This window comes from Talaromyces proteolyticus, assembly GCF_021365285.1.
Source record: "Talaromyces proteolyticus strain PMI_201 chromosome Unknown BGW36scaffold_6, whole genome shotgun sequence".
Taxonomy (NCBI): Eukaryota; Fungi; Ascomycota; class Eurotiomycetes; order Eurotiales; family Trichocomaceae; genus Talaromyces; species Talaromyces proteolyticus.
Genome location: NW_025764282.1, coordinates 2,451,731 through 2,466,668, shown reverse-complemented (window position 1 = coordinate 2,466,668; position 14,938 = coordinate 2,451,731). Strand labels below are relative to the sequence as shown.

The following is a 14,938-nucleotide window of genomic DNA, read 5'->3' as shown; positions in this document are numbered from 1 at the left end:
TATCTCTAACTAAGATCGACAAACGATTGAGAATCGACTGATTGGAACAAAAATATGTGACATGTGAAAAAAGTAGTGAACAAAGTAGTTACCTGTTTAAAGCAATTTCGCACTTTATTAGATTTCTAGGACCAAAATGGACGAGATGATCCCTTAGGAACATATTGATCGATGTACAGGAGTTAAGATTCTTGGCATTTTGGGACGATATTTAAAACTGTATTCTCGCACGTATTGGAGACTAAGGAAACTAAAGAAGGGAAACTAGAATGGCTTGTCTGTATCTAGTGCGGTGGCAGCCACAAGCTTTCTCCTGGCCACCCACAGCACTAAGAATTTCTACTTCATGTAACATTTACTTTGCCGCTTGTATCTCCGCCTTCAGCCAACTGGCGGCTGACGACGCATCAGAACCATAAGTGAGGTGAGCAGGGGTAATGATTAGTGTATCATCACAAACAAGGTCACCAAGTGCACAGTAGACCTTGGTCTTGGATGCGGGGAAATTCGGGATTCCACCGTTGTCTTGTACGTTGCGGGTGAAGCCGAAAAGAACAACACCAGCAATCTGGTTCTGGATCGCTGCTGGTAGGGCTTGAATCGAGCCATCCATTACCGCGGTTCCTTGACTAGACGGCCATTCAACGCTGCAATTTTCAACTTGGAAGGTTAGTCTGAGTCACGTACCTATATCCACCAGCCACGACGATGGTGTCAGGGCACTTGGTGTGAGCCAACTCAAACAGGGTAGTGGCCGCTCCAATGTCGGTGGGGCTGGTGTTTTGAGGAAGAAAATTGTCTTCGAGTGTAGCATCGTATGGTGAGCCGACTCCTTGACATGCAACTTCAGTTGCTCCAAGCTGATTTTGAAGATCGGCACACACTTCTGGACCAACGATACTCCCCTGCCAGAGTCAGTATTAGACCGTGATTTTTCACCCGTAGAATACTCGAAGACAGACCATATTTCCGGACTCAGTAGAACCACGTGCAAAGATAAAAGTGATCGCTCGACAGGCATCATCTTTGAGGTCGTTCGATGTATCGCTGTATTGACGTGGTTTTAGGGTAGTAGACTCCCCGGGCAATGGAATTGCTGTCACAATACCCGCTATCCAAAAGAGAGCGGACGTTAATGATGGGAACCTCATCATGGGCGAAAAACTCCTAAAAGGACTCAGCTAAGATAGTTTCGTGTATAAAAGAAGAGAAAAACAGACTGGGGTGAGAGCAGTAAATTTCAGTCTTCCAGTTGAGCTCAGCAGTCAATCATGAAGTAAACACCTCTGGTGTTCGTGTTCATATTTATAGGCTACTTGACACCGCGAGGAGTAGCGGTTTCGTGATTGTTCCTCGACCTACGACCAGCTGTTTCAAACAAAGAGCGGGATCTCTGAATATTCCCGTTCTGTAGTCTACAACCTCGGAGAATGGAGACAATATCAGGATCCAGAGTCCAAACCGAGGCAGAGCTCATAAAATCAAATCAATTGGCAGCGAAGTTAATCTCCGAATCAGTTCGCTGATTGGATCTTTCGCAACAGCCACCAGATCAAGCTTAGGAGATGAGATTATCCACGGTTACCTAGTCTATTCATCCAATAGCGGCACATGGTAATCGAGGACAATCACAAGTATAGAATGGCCGCAATACATTCCATTTGGAAATTGGTACTTGTCCGTGATTTGTTTTTAATTAATCTGTTGCGTCACGGGGTAGCTGGGAATTATGGACTAGGTTATGACAGGGTTATATGGTAGCATTTAGCAATTATGATTCAGAGATTGAGCCGTTACGGTGGAATTTCGGTGGGAAATATGCCAGCAATCATAATTCGACTTTTTATCAATTGAACCCCGCGCAAGTTTTCGGTATTTGCACCGGACGGGAAACCTCTGCGACACGTCCAATAGATTGCTTCTGTCGGTACCTACATTAGGTTCCGGGTAGACCCTTCCAGAATCATATAGCTCTTATATTATGGAGTTCTAAGCAATGTAGTCGCTATTAAGTACATGTAACTGTTAATTATTTCAGTTTCGAGTGCAAGGCGCCTGCTAGTGCTACTATGTCAATGGTCACACCGCATAGATTGCCGACTCTGGCAAAGTACCTTTCATCATGCATCCAGTAACATATGTCAACATCCGCTATGCAAGTCTTCATTGACACCAAAATCAAAAGCACGTGATAGGCGTGCTTGCTTAAGAGCTGTCTGTCTCTGAGACCGGGTAAACATGATCCTTTTTCTCCGTCGAAATCAAATGCTAACATTCCTAAGCTCCATTAACCTAAGGGGTATAGATAACAGGAACCAAGCTTCATTCGAAAGAATACAGGTTAATGTTTTATAGTGGTAGTAAATGTGGATCATATTAGGAATCGAAAGAACTATTCCCATTTCTTCCTGTCCAGCTTATATTTCTTACCGCCGGTGGATAAGAGAAAAAGAAAAGGGAAAAGCCTGCCCTATATAGTAAACTATGTACCACTGTGTCTGTTGAGATCGTATATTGCTGCCATATGAAACAAGGAATTTCAGTTCATGACCACTGCAACATGCTCGTCCATATACTTGCTGATGTTCTTCAATCCAAACGAGGCAAGAAAGGCAAGGCCCCCGAAAGCAATGCTAACATAATAAACCCATTGATAACTTTCAGCGTACGCGATCTGTCCAGCCGCTACTACCACATCATATACCAGCTCGCTACCAGCAATTTCAGGGATCTGACGTAATCCGTCAAGAAGAGAAGCACCGGTTAACTGAATGGCAGCTGTTATGGCAGGGATGCTGGTAATATTGAGCTTCTCATTCATCACGCCTCCAATGTAATATTGTGCATTGGGTACAAATTTTTTGATTAAAATATTGTAGTAAATCGCGTACCCTACGCCTCCTCCAACAACCCTTATGGATAATGTAAGCGCGGAGACTGTAGCAACTAAGTCCTATGTTTCATTACATTAGCTTGAAAACGCCCCAAGTATGGAGATAGAAATCTAAATCTCACATCTGGGCATACAATGGTCATCATGATTGATGCCGGAACAACGATTCCACCAATACCTAAAGCAGCAATGAGAAGAATCCCCCACATCTGATATAAATTATGGGGTCGAGAAATAGACATAGCACCGCATCCTGCGTATTGTTTTAGAAAAGCCTTTTATCTGTATTAAAAATCAGTTTTATCTTACCAGCTGCCATCAAACTCGTACTGCCGATCATCAGCTCTCTTATGCGTCCTTTGGAGAGACTGAGAAGCCGTAGAGTGATAAAAGCGCCAGCCAGAATGCCAATGCCAATTGGAAGACTGCGAACTCCCATTTCTACCGGATCGTGGCTATAGACATTGAATGCCTGGGTGGGCCAGAACATTATAACAGAGAAAAAGTTCGCACCAGAGATGAATGTAATGAGAAGGGGGAGGCCAAAAACTCGAGGCTCTTGTATGATACGGGATGGAAATATAGGATGCTTCGTACCGTATACCTCCCATATCGCAAAGGTCAAAAGTAGAATTGTTCCTAGAACCAATGGAATATGGACATGTGCACTGGACCAGGAATACTAGGCAGAGAACGAGACGTTAGTACCTCCCTCTGATATCCGGAGAACAAAACTTGCCTGACACCCGCCCCATTGCAATCCTGCTAAGAAGCAAACTAGGCCAGAGATGCTCAGAATGCCACCAATGAAATATATTTGTGAGATGATCTCGGACTTTTGCAACCCTCTAGAATTAATGCGGGGTGGAGGAAAGTAGAAAAGAATTGTCATGATAAGGCCGAGACCATTCCAGGTGGCAGAGAGAGCACCGACGTAGCGCCAGCTACTGTGGTATGCATTTAATTGGGCCCATAAGACGGAAGGACAAAATGGGAGAATGGTGGAAATTAATATCGCCACGTATTTTCCTCTCTTTCGAGTTGGGGCCAACTCTGCCGTTGCAGCCAGTGCTGTAAGTTCGTTCACACCCCTGCACCGGCACCGGCAATGGATATTCCGCCTGAAGACGTTAGTTAGAGAGATGCTCCTTTCTTGGGATAGAATAAAGTCAAATGTGAATCCATTCCATACCAATAAAAGCATTCATTGTACTCGCGGTGCTGCTAACGATCATTCCAATAGACACCAAGGATGCCCCAACGAGAGCAACATATCGACGGCCAATTAAATCCGATAAAGAGCCAGCAAAGGGACAAACACCAGCCAAAGACAACAAATTTCCCAGAATCTAGGTGTGTTGTAAGAATCATCATATTCCCCACTCAAGATCTTCATTGAATCACATACAAACCAGACCCATTTATCGACGCCACCGATATCTCCATATACATACGGCAGAATAACACCTGTGATGCGAGACGGATGTAAGTACTAGGCACTTTACACATCTATGAAATAAACTAATTAAGGGGAAAAGGACCGCTTACCAAACAGATAAACGGGGAGTTGACTGCCCGTCCACAAGAATGCGAGAGCAGTGAAGCTGAGAAAACGCCGGATTTTCATCTACCGTGGACAGTTCTAGGTTTAGCATAGGATCATAGAAAAAAAATATAATTATAGTAAGAATGAGATCTCGTTCACCGAGTGAACGCATACCGGAGTCTCATGGTTGTGATCTTCGTCGTCTCCGTAGGTGCGTAGTTGCTTGCTTAGATGATCATCTTTAGAGTAAAGTGACTCGATGCGCATGCCGCTCATATTGGCTTTGTCATATTGGGTTGTTGGAATGCGGCTCTCTTTAGACTCCGGCATTTTTCTCAGACGAATGTACTACTCAAGGGAAGGCTTAATAAAAGCTTTGTTGAAGCTCGTCGTTTCGTTGTTTCCTGAAATTCTCCTAACTTATCGGATAATCCAAGATAGCGAGGGGCACAGAACAGAAGAATGGAGATGGGGATTGATGGTTGTAAAAAGGAATCCAAGGTGGCCAGATACGATGATAGCCGGTCACCGAGTATTGGCAAATTGAACGCCGCTCGGTACAAATTCAGATAATGAGTAGGTAGCAAGGCGTCCTGTAATGTAAATATTAGGCTAGTGTATACATATTTCCTTTATCAATTTGAAATTAAATTGTCATAATTGCTGACCGGAAATGAGTAGCCTACGAAATTTCACCGCCTTTTCTCACTTAGGACCGAGGACTTTTTCAGGATTCTAAAAAGGCGGCTGCAATGGCTACCGAAGTCTAGAAAACGGTTGGGACTAACGTAGCCATAGCAGAGGAATCATACCTCATACAGATCAGCTCCAGGTAAACCCTCTCGTATCTCCCATATGGTCTTGATATTGAACATAGCCCCCAATGAATGTTAGAAGAGTCCACCAATGAGAATTTCTGCTTGGCTGTTGCCATTAACTGATGCTAGTAAGCCCTAAGATGAATATCTAACAAACTTTAAAATACCAGACGCCTCCGCCGCATGGCATTATTCCCTATCTGGAAATAGGTGCGATAGCTCCAATCACATATGCCGTTCTAGACATGCAAGGCAAAGACCTCCGAGCACGTCGAAGCATCTTCCGAGGCCTAAAACAAAGCCTAGCCCCACCCCTTAGTCTAGCTGTGCAGAATGAATTCCTTGAGAGTATATTCTAGACACATGCTCAGTGAAAAACCTGCGCTTGACTCTGAAACACTTCACTTGCCCTCGTGGATACGGAGCAATGCTCGAATTCTCGCTACACGAGGATTGTTAAAGATCATAGTGTGGGTGGTGTAACTTGCTAAAAGGTGATTTCAGTAAACTACTGTAAAAGAATTGTGGTGTTTCAAATCCGGATGAGACCAATTTCAATTACTACGCAGCAATAGTTCTCCACGTGTACCCAGCATCCCAACATTCCAAAAGCGAGCTGCAGGCCTTATTTCGGTTATGCATTTCACTAGCCTATAGAGGGCTAGCGCAACAGCTTGAAGGGAGATCATGTCGTTATCAATGATTTGTTGTTTCGCACTCCTATCCAGGAACAGCCTAGCGCTGGCAGTCTTCCGCCTGGTGATTCTCTTTTTACCTCGGCTGTTTCTGATTCCCAGCTTCTGTATAACGTAACTAGTTTTCGCCTTCGCAATTGCCGAAAAGAGGATTGAGGAACATTGTTCTTATTCCCCACCAGCGTTTAAGATTCACGACCATGCACTGTGACAGGAACCTACCTGGAACCCCACAGCTCTGGTTTGATTGCGGCATTGATTATGGGCTGCAGCTTCATGCCGACAGTCATTTTGCAGTGGCGGGGAGGAAGGTGCACAGTTATAACTAAGATATTACGCTTGCACACTTCCCACAAAGTCTCGCTCTCATTCGAGACCGCCAACTCCTCGTCAGCATACTTATCTCTTCCTCAGCCTGGCCTTCACCATCCTCCGTGTTCCCCAACTCGCCCTGCAGCCAACGAATGCCTACCCACACAGAGCGACCACCTATTAACCTTCTTTATGTGACGAAACTAAATAGCATCTCACTTAAATAAAAGTATGCTTCAAATGTGGTGTGACAAACTATTGTGAAGCTAAAGACAATGTGAGTTATATCCTTGGCTGGACCGACGGTGCCCCAGATAATAAAGAAACGTTTCAAGCATTAATCGAGTTTGCTTAGGAGGCCTGGCGAGCTAATGATCAGGCAGTACAGTAGCATGTTTATGTTAAATGCCACTAAGTATAGACAATAATATTTAGAAAACTGATATAATAAGTATATTTATATTGCAAAAGTAGCGTCATAGAATTGATTTTTAAGGTTTAGTGAATTTTCAGTGTTTATGGAGGCATCCAAATACTTTTACATCCCTTCTGTACGATCATGCTGGGGCTGTTGACCAATGATATCACGTTAACTATTGTTGACCATTGTGTTGTCTTTTTCGTCTCTGTCAGATCTATCACGTTCCTCATATTCTTGTCACGACTATTAGCACCGATGAAGATCCATACGATGACTGAAACGCAGACTCAGCCACTAAGTATTATTGGCTAACCTCGTTGCTAAGGAACCCACAATTATGCTCTATAGAATCAAAGTGGAACACATGACTCTTGTTGGATTGACCGTTAGCGTAGATCACTGTATCATACAACGCACCGCTTCATACAACAACTTCACACTTCTGACGCGTCTTTTTCGACTGTGCATGAAAGAGACCACAGTACACGTGTTGCAAAAGTGACGGCAGAGACACATTCACAAAATCGCCCTAATATGAAGGAACTGCGAGAAAATAAAATATCGACAAGTCCACATTATGGCGCCGCTTCAAAGGCAAAACAGCCTCGATCCAAAACACTAACTCTATATCACATTATAAACCCACCAATGTCCAAGAGTAGGCTCTAATTGAACATGTCAATTAGCTGACGTACCGTGGTATCCTGCCCACCCATCAAACGTTGAAAAATATCGCCGAGGAAATCGTTGGGAAGGGAGCTTGTTGTCAACCAGGTGAGCCGCTTCCGCAAGCGACATGGAGATCATCTTTCTAGTCTGTACTTGCGGACTATTGACCATCAGCGAAATGTCGATAATTTCCAGGTGTTTTCAGTACTTCGTCAGTTTCGTAAGATTGCTTTTTATTGCCTATTACCGTGACCAAAAGCTACCATACGCGATACACGCGTTACTAGTCGATATGCCTACTGTGCCCCTATTCCCCGAAGTTTCACAACACACCTGCACATTCCACAGCGTAACAAGTGAGAATTAAGCTTTCCCAGCCCCTTCAGAACTACCCCTGAAGTGATGCTTGAGCTCCTTGGTAGTTTTAGACTGGCGAGTTGATTGGTGAATCATTACTTTTCTGTCTTTCGAAGGTATTCAACACTGGGCGTCATCAATAACCCTCTCTAAGATTCTCACTAAGGTGTAAATATGCGGGACATATTATCATCAGAATGCTTCACCCCACATAATCTTTCCTATATCTGAATATTATTACTGTCTTTAAAGTTATAGCACAAGCTTAAGGTCCTATTCCGCGACTCTCAGATATCAGGGATCTTTCTGCTTATTGGCTTATGAAGACGTTCAGCTTTTCTGTTGCTTTTCTCTTTCCTACTGCGGCGGTTTGAGATAGTATTACGGCCGTGTCTTGTGAATACGATATTGAAGTACATATTCCAGATATATGTTGTAACTTACTGCTATAATCAATTGCCTTTCTTTATTGCTAATGAGTGGCCAGAATTTCTGTCTGTAGGATTATGAATTCCTCTATTGGTGACTGTTATATTGGGCTTTGTTTTTATGGGTCTGGCGAGTGATATTGTGTGGTAGGATCAAAATAGTCATTAGATTCCCATGAAAATCAATTTAAGAGCTATCACTTTTGAATATTATAGTTACCCTGTAATTTCTATTATGTATAGGAGAATGGTTGGCAAGCCTCGACCTAGTCAAGGCCCACGCCTGTGCTTTCATTGAGCTGTGGAGACTATTCAAGGACACTTTCAGTGTTCAAACCACTTCAATCCTATACTGTAGGTTGCTTGGGGCATGGAGCAGACATATTTTACCGAGGGTATCCTCTCGGCTTCAACCTCCAGCAATTATGATACGGGGGTAGTTGAGACCCCATTACATCAAATCGTAACTGATAAGGGTGGGCCATGCGAATATAAACCACCTAACAAGGAAGCCCAAGGGAATGGAGATCCAGTCGATCAACGTTCAGTACGGATTTTATTGCTAACCATTATTCAATCTAGTATGAGTCAGCTACTTGGGCTTCTTTCTCTGCTCGCGAGCTGTCTCAGCGTCACTGCCGCCTAATCGTCTAATAAGACGCTATGGCCGCTTCGGCATTACAAGAGCTCGTCAATTGAGACGCCAATCTTGAATTCCACGAAGATGGGTCAAACAGAGCCTAGGTTCCTCTTTTTATCACCGCATAATATTCCACGCGACGATGGTTATCCTGTCATATATTCAGATGATGACCAGCTACTGTGGCAGGGTTCTAGAGGAAACTATCAAGGCCAATGGGCTCAACTGAGTTGCCAAATATGGGGACAATTACCTCCTTTCATCGCGATATATGTGCAGCATTTTCTTGATTGCACCCAATGGCAGCATTATGTAGCACCTTCATGTAGGATGATAAGCCCATTGCAGACTCATCACATGTACGCTAGTACTAACACGGAACAAAACGGGACCTGATGGGGGAGATTTCAATCTAGATGTCAGCACTAGCTTCGGTTATCAACATGACGTGCTCTTCTACTCTGAAGATTCCCAACGCGTAAGTATCAGCATGCATAACAACGACAACACCGAGTTTACGGGTTCAAGCATCTTTGACGTCGAGAACGGTTCTGGGGGCGAATTACAAGGATCCAAGCAAGTTGTGTTGAAGAGTCGAATGTGGGATGCCGCAGACCCAGTATATGCCGAATTTCAAGGTAGCTATCAAGCTCTGAGTAATGGCCATGTCCTACAAGCCCATGGGGCAACCGCAAAGATCGAGGAGTAGGATGAAAATGGCACAATCGTGATGAGTGTGCGCTTCGGTTACGACACTACTGTGCAGAGATACCGTGCCTACAGTTATCCTTGGATTAGACATCCATCCACTAAGCCTGATGTCGTAGCGTGTTCATATAGCGAAAGCGGGAAGACGGCTATGTATGTGAACTGGAATGGAGCGACAGACGTACAGTCATGGAAAGTGTATTCAGGCTCTAATCTGAAACCAATTGCGAAGAGGAATGATTTCGAGACTACCATTCTGGTAGACGGACTTACTGATAGACATTTTGTGGTTGTCGAAGCAGTTGGTGGCGTGGGTGACGGAACAAGATCGGATTGAAATAACGAGGCGCAAGAGACGAGAAGGGAAGGAGGAGCTATATATAAACTGAAAGCGTTGTATTCCATTCTAATCCCTTCTGGTTTATCGTTGTCTATTCTACTCTATTCTATTATATGATCTATAAATTACAAACTAAATTTGCCCATCCACGCATTGTCTGGTAATGCGATATATCCAGTACACGAATCACACTGTCTGGCCACTTTGTGATTCCTTTTTTTCAGACCCTCTCGGTGTTTTTGGTACTCGGAATAACCAGTACAAGAAAAAGCAACCGCAGATATTAAATACTATATAGACCCACATAAGGCCAAAGTTCATCCAGCTTTGGCTAGGATCGGCAGAAACCGTTTCCAGAAACTGGTTGGTGTCGCTAAGCGGACAGAACGAGCAATTGGATGCCGAGTTAGGGTCTTGAAGATAGCCTCCAAATTGACTGATCTGTCGTTCCATATATGCACCGCAGGTTTGACCAGGGGGGGATTAAAGTTCAGGTATTCACTATTTGCGCAGGCGATGCCGGTGTCTTTGACAGCAGTGGATAGCAAGCCGCCAACGAGGTAATGGAAAGGAGAGAGTCGGTACATAAAGGTCCAAAATCCAGGAAATGTGTTAGGTGAAGCGAGGACCCTTCACAGCTTGTTAATATACACACTATAACTTATGTAGATTCGAAGTTCTTACCCGCAGAAAATTAAGTTTAGGATGAACAACAAATTGGAGATATTCCCAGCAGTATCAGTGTTACTGATACTAGCAATTACCATGTGTGCAAAAGTCGAGGTGAAGAGCATGAACGCAAGGAGAAGCAGGAACGTCAACAAGCCACGTTCAGTAACACTATCAGTTGGTTCTGCGTTGCGCCACAGACCGACAGGGTAATACCAACAAACGTATACGAGGATGGCGCAGAATACACCCCATGTAACCTCGACGAAAACATTGGATATTAAGAACGGGAGCCATGAGTATGTCTTTCCAGGTCGCTCACGGACCTCGAATAATTCTCGCTGCGCGACGAAAAGTGGCATAGTTTGCTGGGCAAGTTGAGGTATCAGTGTCATCAACTCAAAGATACTGAACATTTGGTTTTGGAGGCCCTGGCGAGTATTTGATGCTTTGTAAAAGGAGAAGCCAATAAAAAGTGCTGGGGCAATACACAGAAGGAGTTTGGAGTAAATATAGCTTGGTGTGCGCCAGTATTGTTGGAAAACACGTTTCTGCACTTGCCAAAACTGTACGGTGAGAGAAGCTGCAAATTCACGATAGTCCGCTTTGTCATCGGACGCGAGGGATTCGAGTTGTCGACCCCATCTCATTTTGTCGAGTTCGTCGTGTACTGCATTGAGCTCTGGAGAATTACGCCATACCAAAGGCCAGTCTATCTCAGACTGGCTGCCTGGAGCAGCGCCAATAACTTCAAGCATCCACTCAGCCGGGTTTGCATCAGATGGACAAGGATGTGCACCGTATTTCACAAAGTATTCAATCAACGTCTTAGAAGACTCCCCAATATCCCCAAAATACACCGTCCTGCCACCTTTAGCAAGGAAAAGAAGTCGATCAAATCTCTGGAAGAGCATTGCGGACGGCTGATGAATGGTACATAAGATAGCTTGCCCATTCTTAGTAAGCTTTTCGAGCAGATTTAGAATCGACCATGATGTCTGTGAGTCTAGACCACTAGTAGGTTCATCGAGGAATAGAAGTAGTTGAGGCTTAGCAACAAGCTCAACACCAATGGTTAGGCGCTTGCGTTGTTCAACATTGAGACCTTCTCCAGGAACACCAACCACAGCATCAGCATATTCTTCCATATCTAATAACTTGATAACTTCCGTGACATAATCGAGCTTTTCTTGTCGGGGAACATCGGCAGGCTGACGGAGTAAGGCACTGAAATTAAGAGCCTCACGGACAGTGGAGGTCAAAAGATGGAGGTCCTGTTGTTGGACATACCCAGTCTTTCGTTGAAATGATCTGTCGCGTTGACGCCCATCGACTAGCATCTCCCCGCTAATGACTCCCATCGTGACACGAGTAGCAAGCACATCCAGCAGTGTTGTCTTGCCCGCTCCGCTCACGCCCATGAGGGCAGTGAGAGTGCCTGGTTTCACCCATCCATCTACTTTGTCTAAAATACGTCTGGGCTGACCTTTTATTTTAATGTCGTAGCAGACGTCATGCCATTGAAAGATCGAAGTCTGCCTCTTGATGGCGGCCGACAATCCTCGCCCTTCGATCTCCTTTTCAGTTGGAGTGGAGACTCCAGTGCGAGCTGCTTCAGCATCCTCAGACGTGTTCTTAGCCCATAAGGGGATGTGACCACGCTGAAAGACGAGAACCTCCCCTTTAGATTTCTTGCTGGAAATAATCTCTGTTGCGAGGAGATACGCCCCAGTTAACCCGATTAGGAATGCCCATAAGATGCCTACATTTCTCCACCTGTGCCCCGCATAATATTCGTAAGATGAGTTAATGTAGTTATCACCATTGACGAAAGTTTCACCCTGTACGGAGCCCACAACAGAACAAATGGAGTTCGCAATATCGCCATATATAGGAGTCAGCTGGGTAGGAGAGCACAGGAAATAGCGACCTGAAAATTCATTAACCATCAGAGACTCGAAGCCATACCCGAGCGGATTAATGTATTTGATCCAGCGTGACCAGCCGAGCATATAATTTGGTGGGATAACAAAGCCAGTGTAAACGATAATTCCAATGACAAAAACCGACCCTGGTGCAAGCGCCTGTTCGAGTGACCGAGTAACGGAGGCGATTGTGCGAAATAGCCCGCTCATAACCAATGTCAAAAGGAACATGACGAACAAGAAGAAAAAGAACGCCCCAGGCTCGCGCCTCAAATTTGCCATAAAGTACAGCGTGGTATTCAGAGTAATCGTATTCAACATCTTATAGGGCATATCTGTCAGCATTGATGCAATTGCTTCGGCTGAAGGGCGATAGAGTGCAAATCGTTTATGCTTCTCGATGATTCCACGTTGGGCGTAGAGAGTGAGAATTTCCAAGAGAGAGCTCAAAGCATTCATGACGAGGGCAAAGAAAAGTAAAGTGCCGCGAGAGAAGAATGAATTTGTGGTTTCGTCGAGGTCGTAGAAGACTGAGCCAACAATTAATGCCATAATGAAGTTACCAAAGAGTTGAGTGAGTGTCAAGCTTGGGTCAGCTTCTAGACGCCGGAACCCTCGCCACAGGCATAGAGTGACTTGTTCAACGTAGGACAAGGTATAAGGCGAATGCACGGATTGGAAAATAGACTGCTGGAGCCTTCGTGACTGCTGAAACTTTTCGAGGTCTCGGCTGTCGATTGGATGCTCCTCCTCAAATTGGGAAATTTCACTTAGAAGTGCTCTATATTCAGGGCTATTCTTCCACGCCGCTTCAAACTCGTCGCAAGAGCGCGGAGCTTTGCCTTCAAATCCCGGTCGAATGATGCGCTCGTGTGGACTGGTCATCGACGTAAGAAAGTCAGCAGTAGTTTGTCTTTCAGGGCAATGAAAGCCCATTTTTACAAAGTACGCCTTTGCTTCATCTGCCCTGCCGAAATAGATCTCACGGCCTTCATAGAGAACAATAGCCTTATCAAAGAGATTATAGGCTGCCTGAGGCGCTTGATATATAGCCACGGCAGGCGTTATATTGAACACATCGGCCTGAAGCCTCAATGTCTTGCAAAACTCGACGGCGTTTGCACTATCAAGTCCCCTTGTTGAGTTATCCCAGCACTGTAGGGGCGCACAGCTGAGAGCCGCTTCGGCAATACTGACACGTTTACGTTCGCCACCACTAACACCACGGATGAAATCATTGCCAACCTTTGTATTCACGGTGTGCCTGATACCGAAAGTGGCCATTGCCACGTCTCGCAGATGTTTTGCGAATGTATCCTTAGAGACCGCACCGGGGATTTTTCTCGGCACCCTAGTCCGAGCAGCAAAATAAAGGGTATCCCCAACTGTCAGGATTGGGAAGTGGACGTCCTGTTCTGCTGTATAGATGGATTCACCGCGGAAGTCGGTATGCATCTGTTGGAACCCAATCCCTTGATAATTAATAGAGGAGTCTTCGCTAACCTTGTATCCGTACGTTTGTCCAGCGATCGTCTTCAAGAAGGTAGAACAGCCCGAGCCTGGTGGACCGAGAACTATGAGCATCTCACCGGCTTGAAGGAGGCCATCGAAATTTTGTAGAATATCGACGCGACGTTGACCACCCATCCCAAGAAGGCTTTTAACCCCTCTAACCACTTGCATCAGTATGGTGCCTACATTTTTCTGGTAATCTGTTGTAGTGCCGTAGCCGTAGGCGCTGAGATTTCGAAACGCAACACCGGCGGTCCTATTCATGACCCCATCAGTCGCTTGGTGAAGGTTAAACAGAGCCTTTATGTAGGCCTTTGGCTCGAAATTGTCAGAATTGGGGTCTATTATTGAGCCAGGTTCAGCTTCAAAAGGGTTCGTGACGACGTGAGAATCCGTGGATTGAAGGGTATATTGCCTAGCAAGTTCCCTCACCCCCCAAGCACTATCTTCCAAGTCACCACGGCCATTTTCCGGTTGGCTGCCATTTGTGGCATTGTCATGACCATCCTGCGTATAAAACTCAGGGATGTGGTCGTTCTCATGCTGTGTAGTCCTAGAGTTAGCCCCCTCCTGTGGGAGGTAGTTCATGTCTATTTCAGGAGGGCTATAATGCGAGTCTGTACTTCCAGTATCTTCCGATTGTCTATCGTCCAAAACTTTAAAGGATAGTCCTGTCATATTGAACCTTTCCTTGTCGATCGAAGGCCCGCGTGCCTAGCTTCCAGGTAACATAGGGGCGTAGACGATATATACATAAGTATTACAACGATTGAATTATTAATCATATCTGGGCGATGTTTTCGAGAAGGCATATGAGTACGGAGTACAGCACCATAAGTCCCGCAGCTTTTGACGCTGACTCGGCTTCCCGACATACATCGAACATTATGGCTGCACTAACTCAGTGCCGACTTTGCACTGCTTCCCGATTGTCGGGAGTCGGGAGTCGGGAGTCGGCAGTCGGCACAACTATTGGACCAAAATCCCGCACTATTCGTAGACTGA

General features: G+C 45.1%; 4 protein-coding genes across 4 annotated transcripts; 1 reads left to right on the top strand and 3 right to left on the bottom strand.

Annotated features, from left to right (window-relative positions):
* Positions 1–355: 355 nt before the first annotated feature.
* BGW36DRAFT_295265 (putative cutinase) lies at positions 356–1,151 on the bottom strand (the record flags this gene model as incomplete). The annotated part of the gene is made up of 3 exons (XM_046211164.1): positions 356–629; positions 688–905; positions 963–1,151. 3 exons carry the CDS (start codon positions 1,149–1,151, stop codon positions 356–358), a joined length of 681 nt encoding a protein of 226 aa, XP_046072680.1.
* A 1,388-nt stretch (positions 1,152–2,539) lies between these two features.
* Positions 2,540–4,520, bottom strand: BGW36DRAFT_397551 (major facilitator superfamily domain-containing protein; the record flags this gene model as incomplete). The annotated part of the gene is made up of 7 exons (XM_046218314.1): positions 2,540–2,953; positions 3,016–3,146; positions 3,203–3,575; positions 3,624–3,964; positions 4,086–4,242; positions 4,302–4,360; positions 4,442–4,520. 7 exons carry the CDS (start codon positions 4,518–4,520, stop codon positions 2,540–2,542), a joined length of 1,554 nt encoding a protein of 517 aa, XP_046072679.1.
* A 4,730-nt stretch (positions 4,521–9,250) lies between these two features.
* BGW36DRAFT_379779 (uncharacterized protein) lies at positions 9,251–9,862 on the top strand. The gene has a single exon (XM_046216260.1). It carries the CDS (start codon positions 9,510–9,512, stop codon positions 9,822–9,824), a length of 315 nt encoding a protein of 104 aa, XP_046072678.1. The 5' UTR covers positions 9,251–9,509; the 3' UTR covers positions 9,825–9,862.
* Positions 9,863–9,893: 31 nt separating this feature from the next.
* Positions 9,894–14,796, bottom strand: BGW36DRAFT_177477 (ABC-2 type transporter-domain-containing protein). The gene is made up of 2 exons (XM_046209693.1): positions 10,512–14,796; positions 9,894–10,457 (listed from the first exon to the last, which is right to left on the bottom strand). Exons 1-2 carry the CDS (start codon positions 14,609–14,611, stop codon positions 10,145–10,147), a joined length of 4,413 nt encoding a protein of 1,470 aa, XP_046072677.1. The 5' UTR covers positions 14,612–14,796; the 3' UTR covers positions 9,894–10,144.
* Between the last annotated feature and the right edge of the window lie 142 nt (positions 14,797–14,938).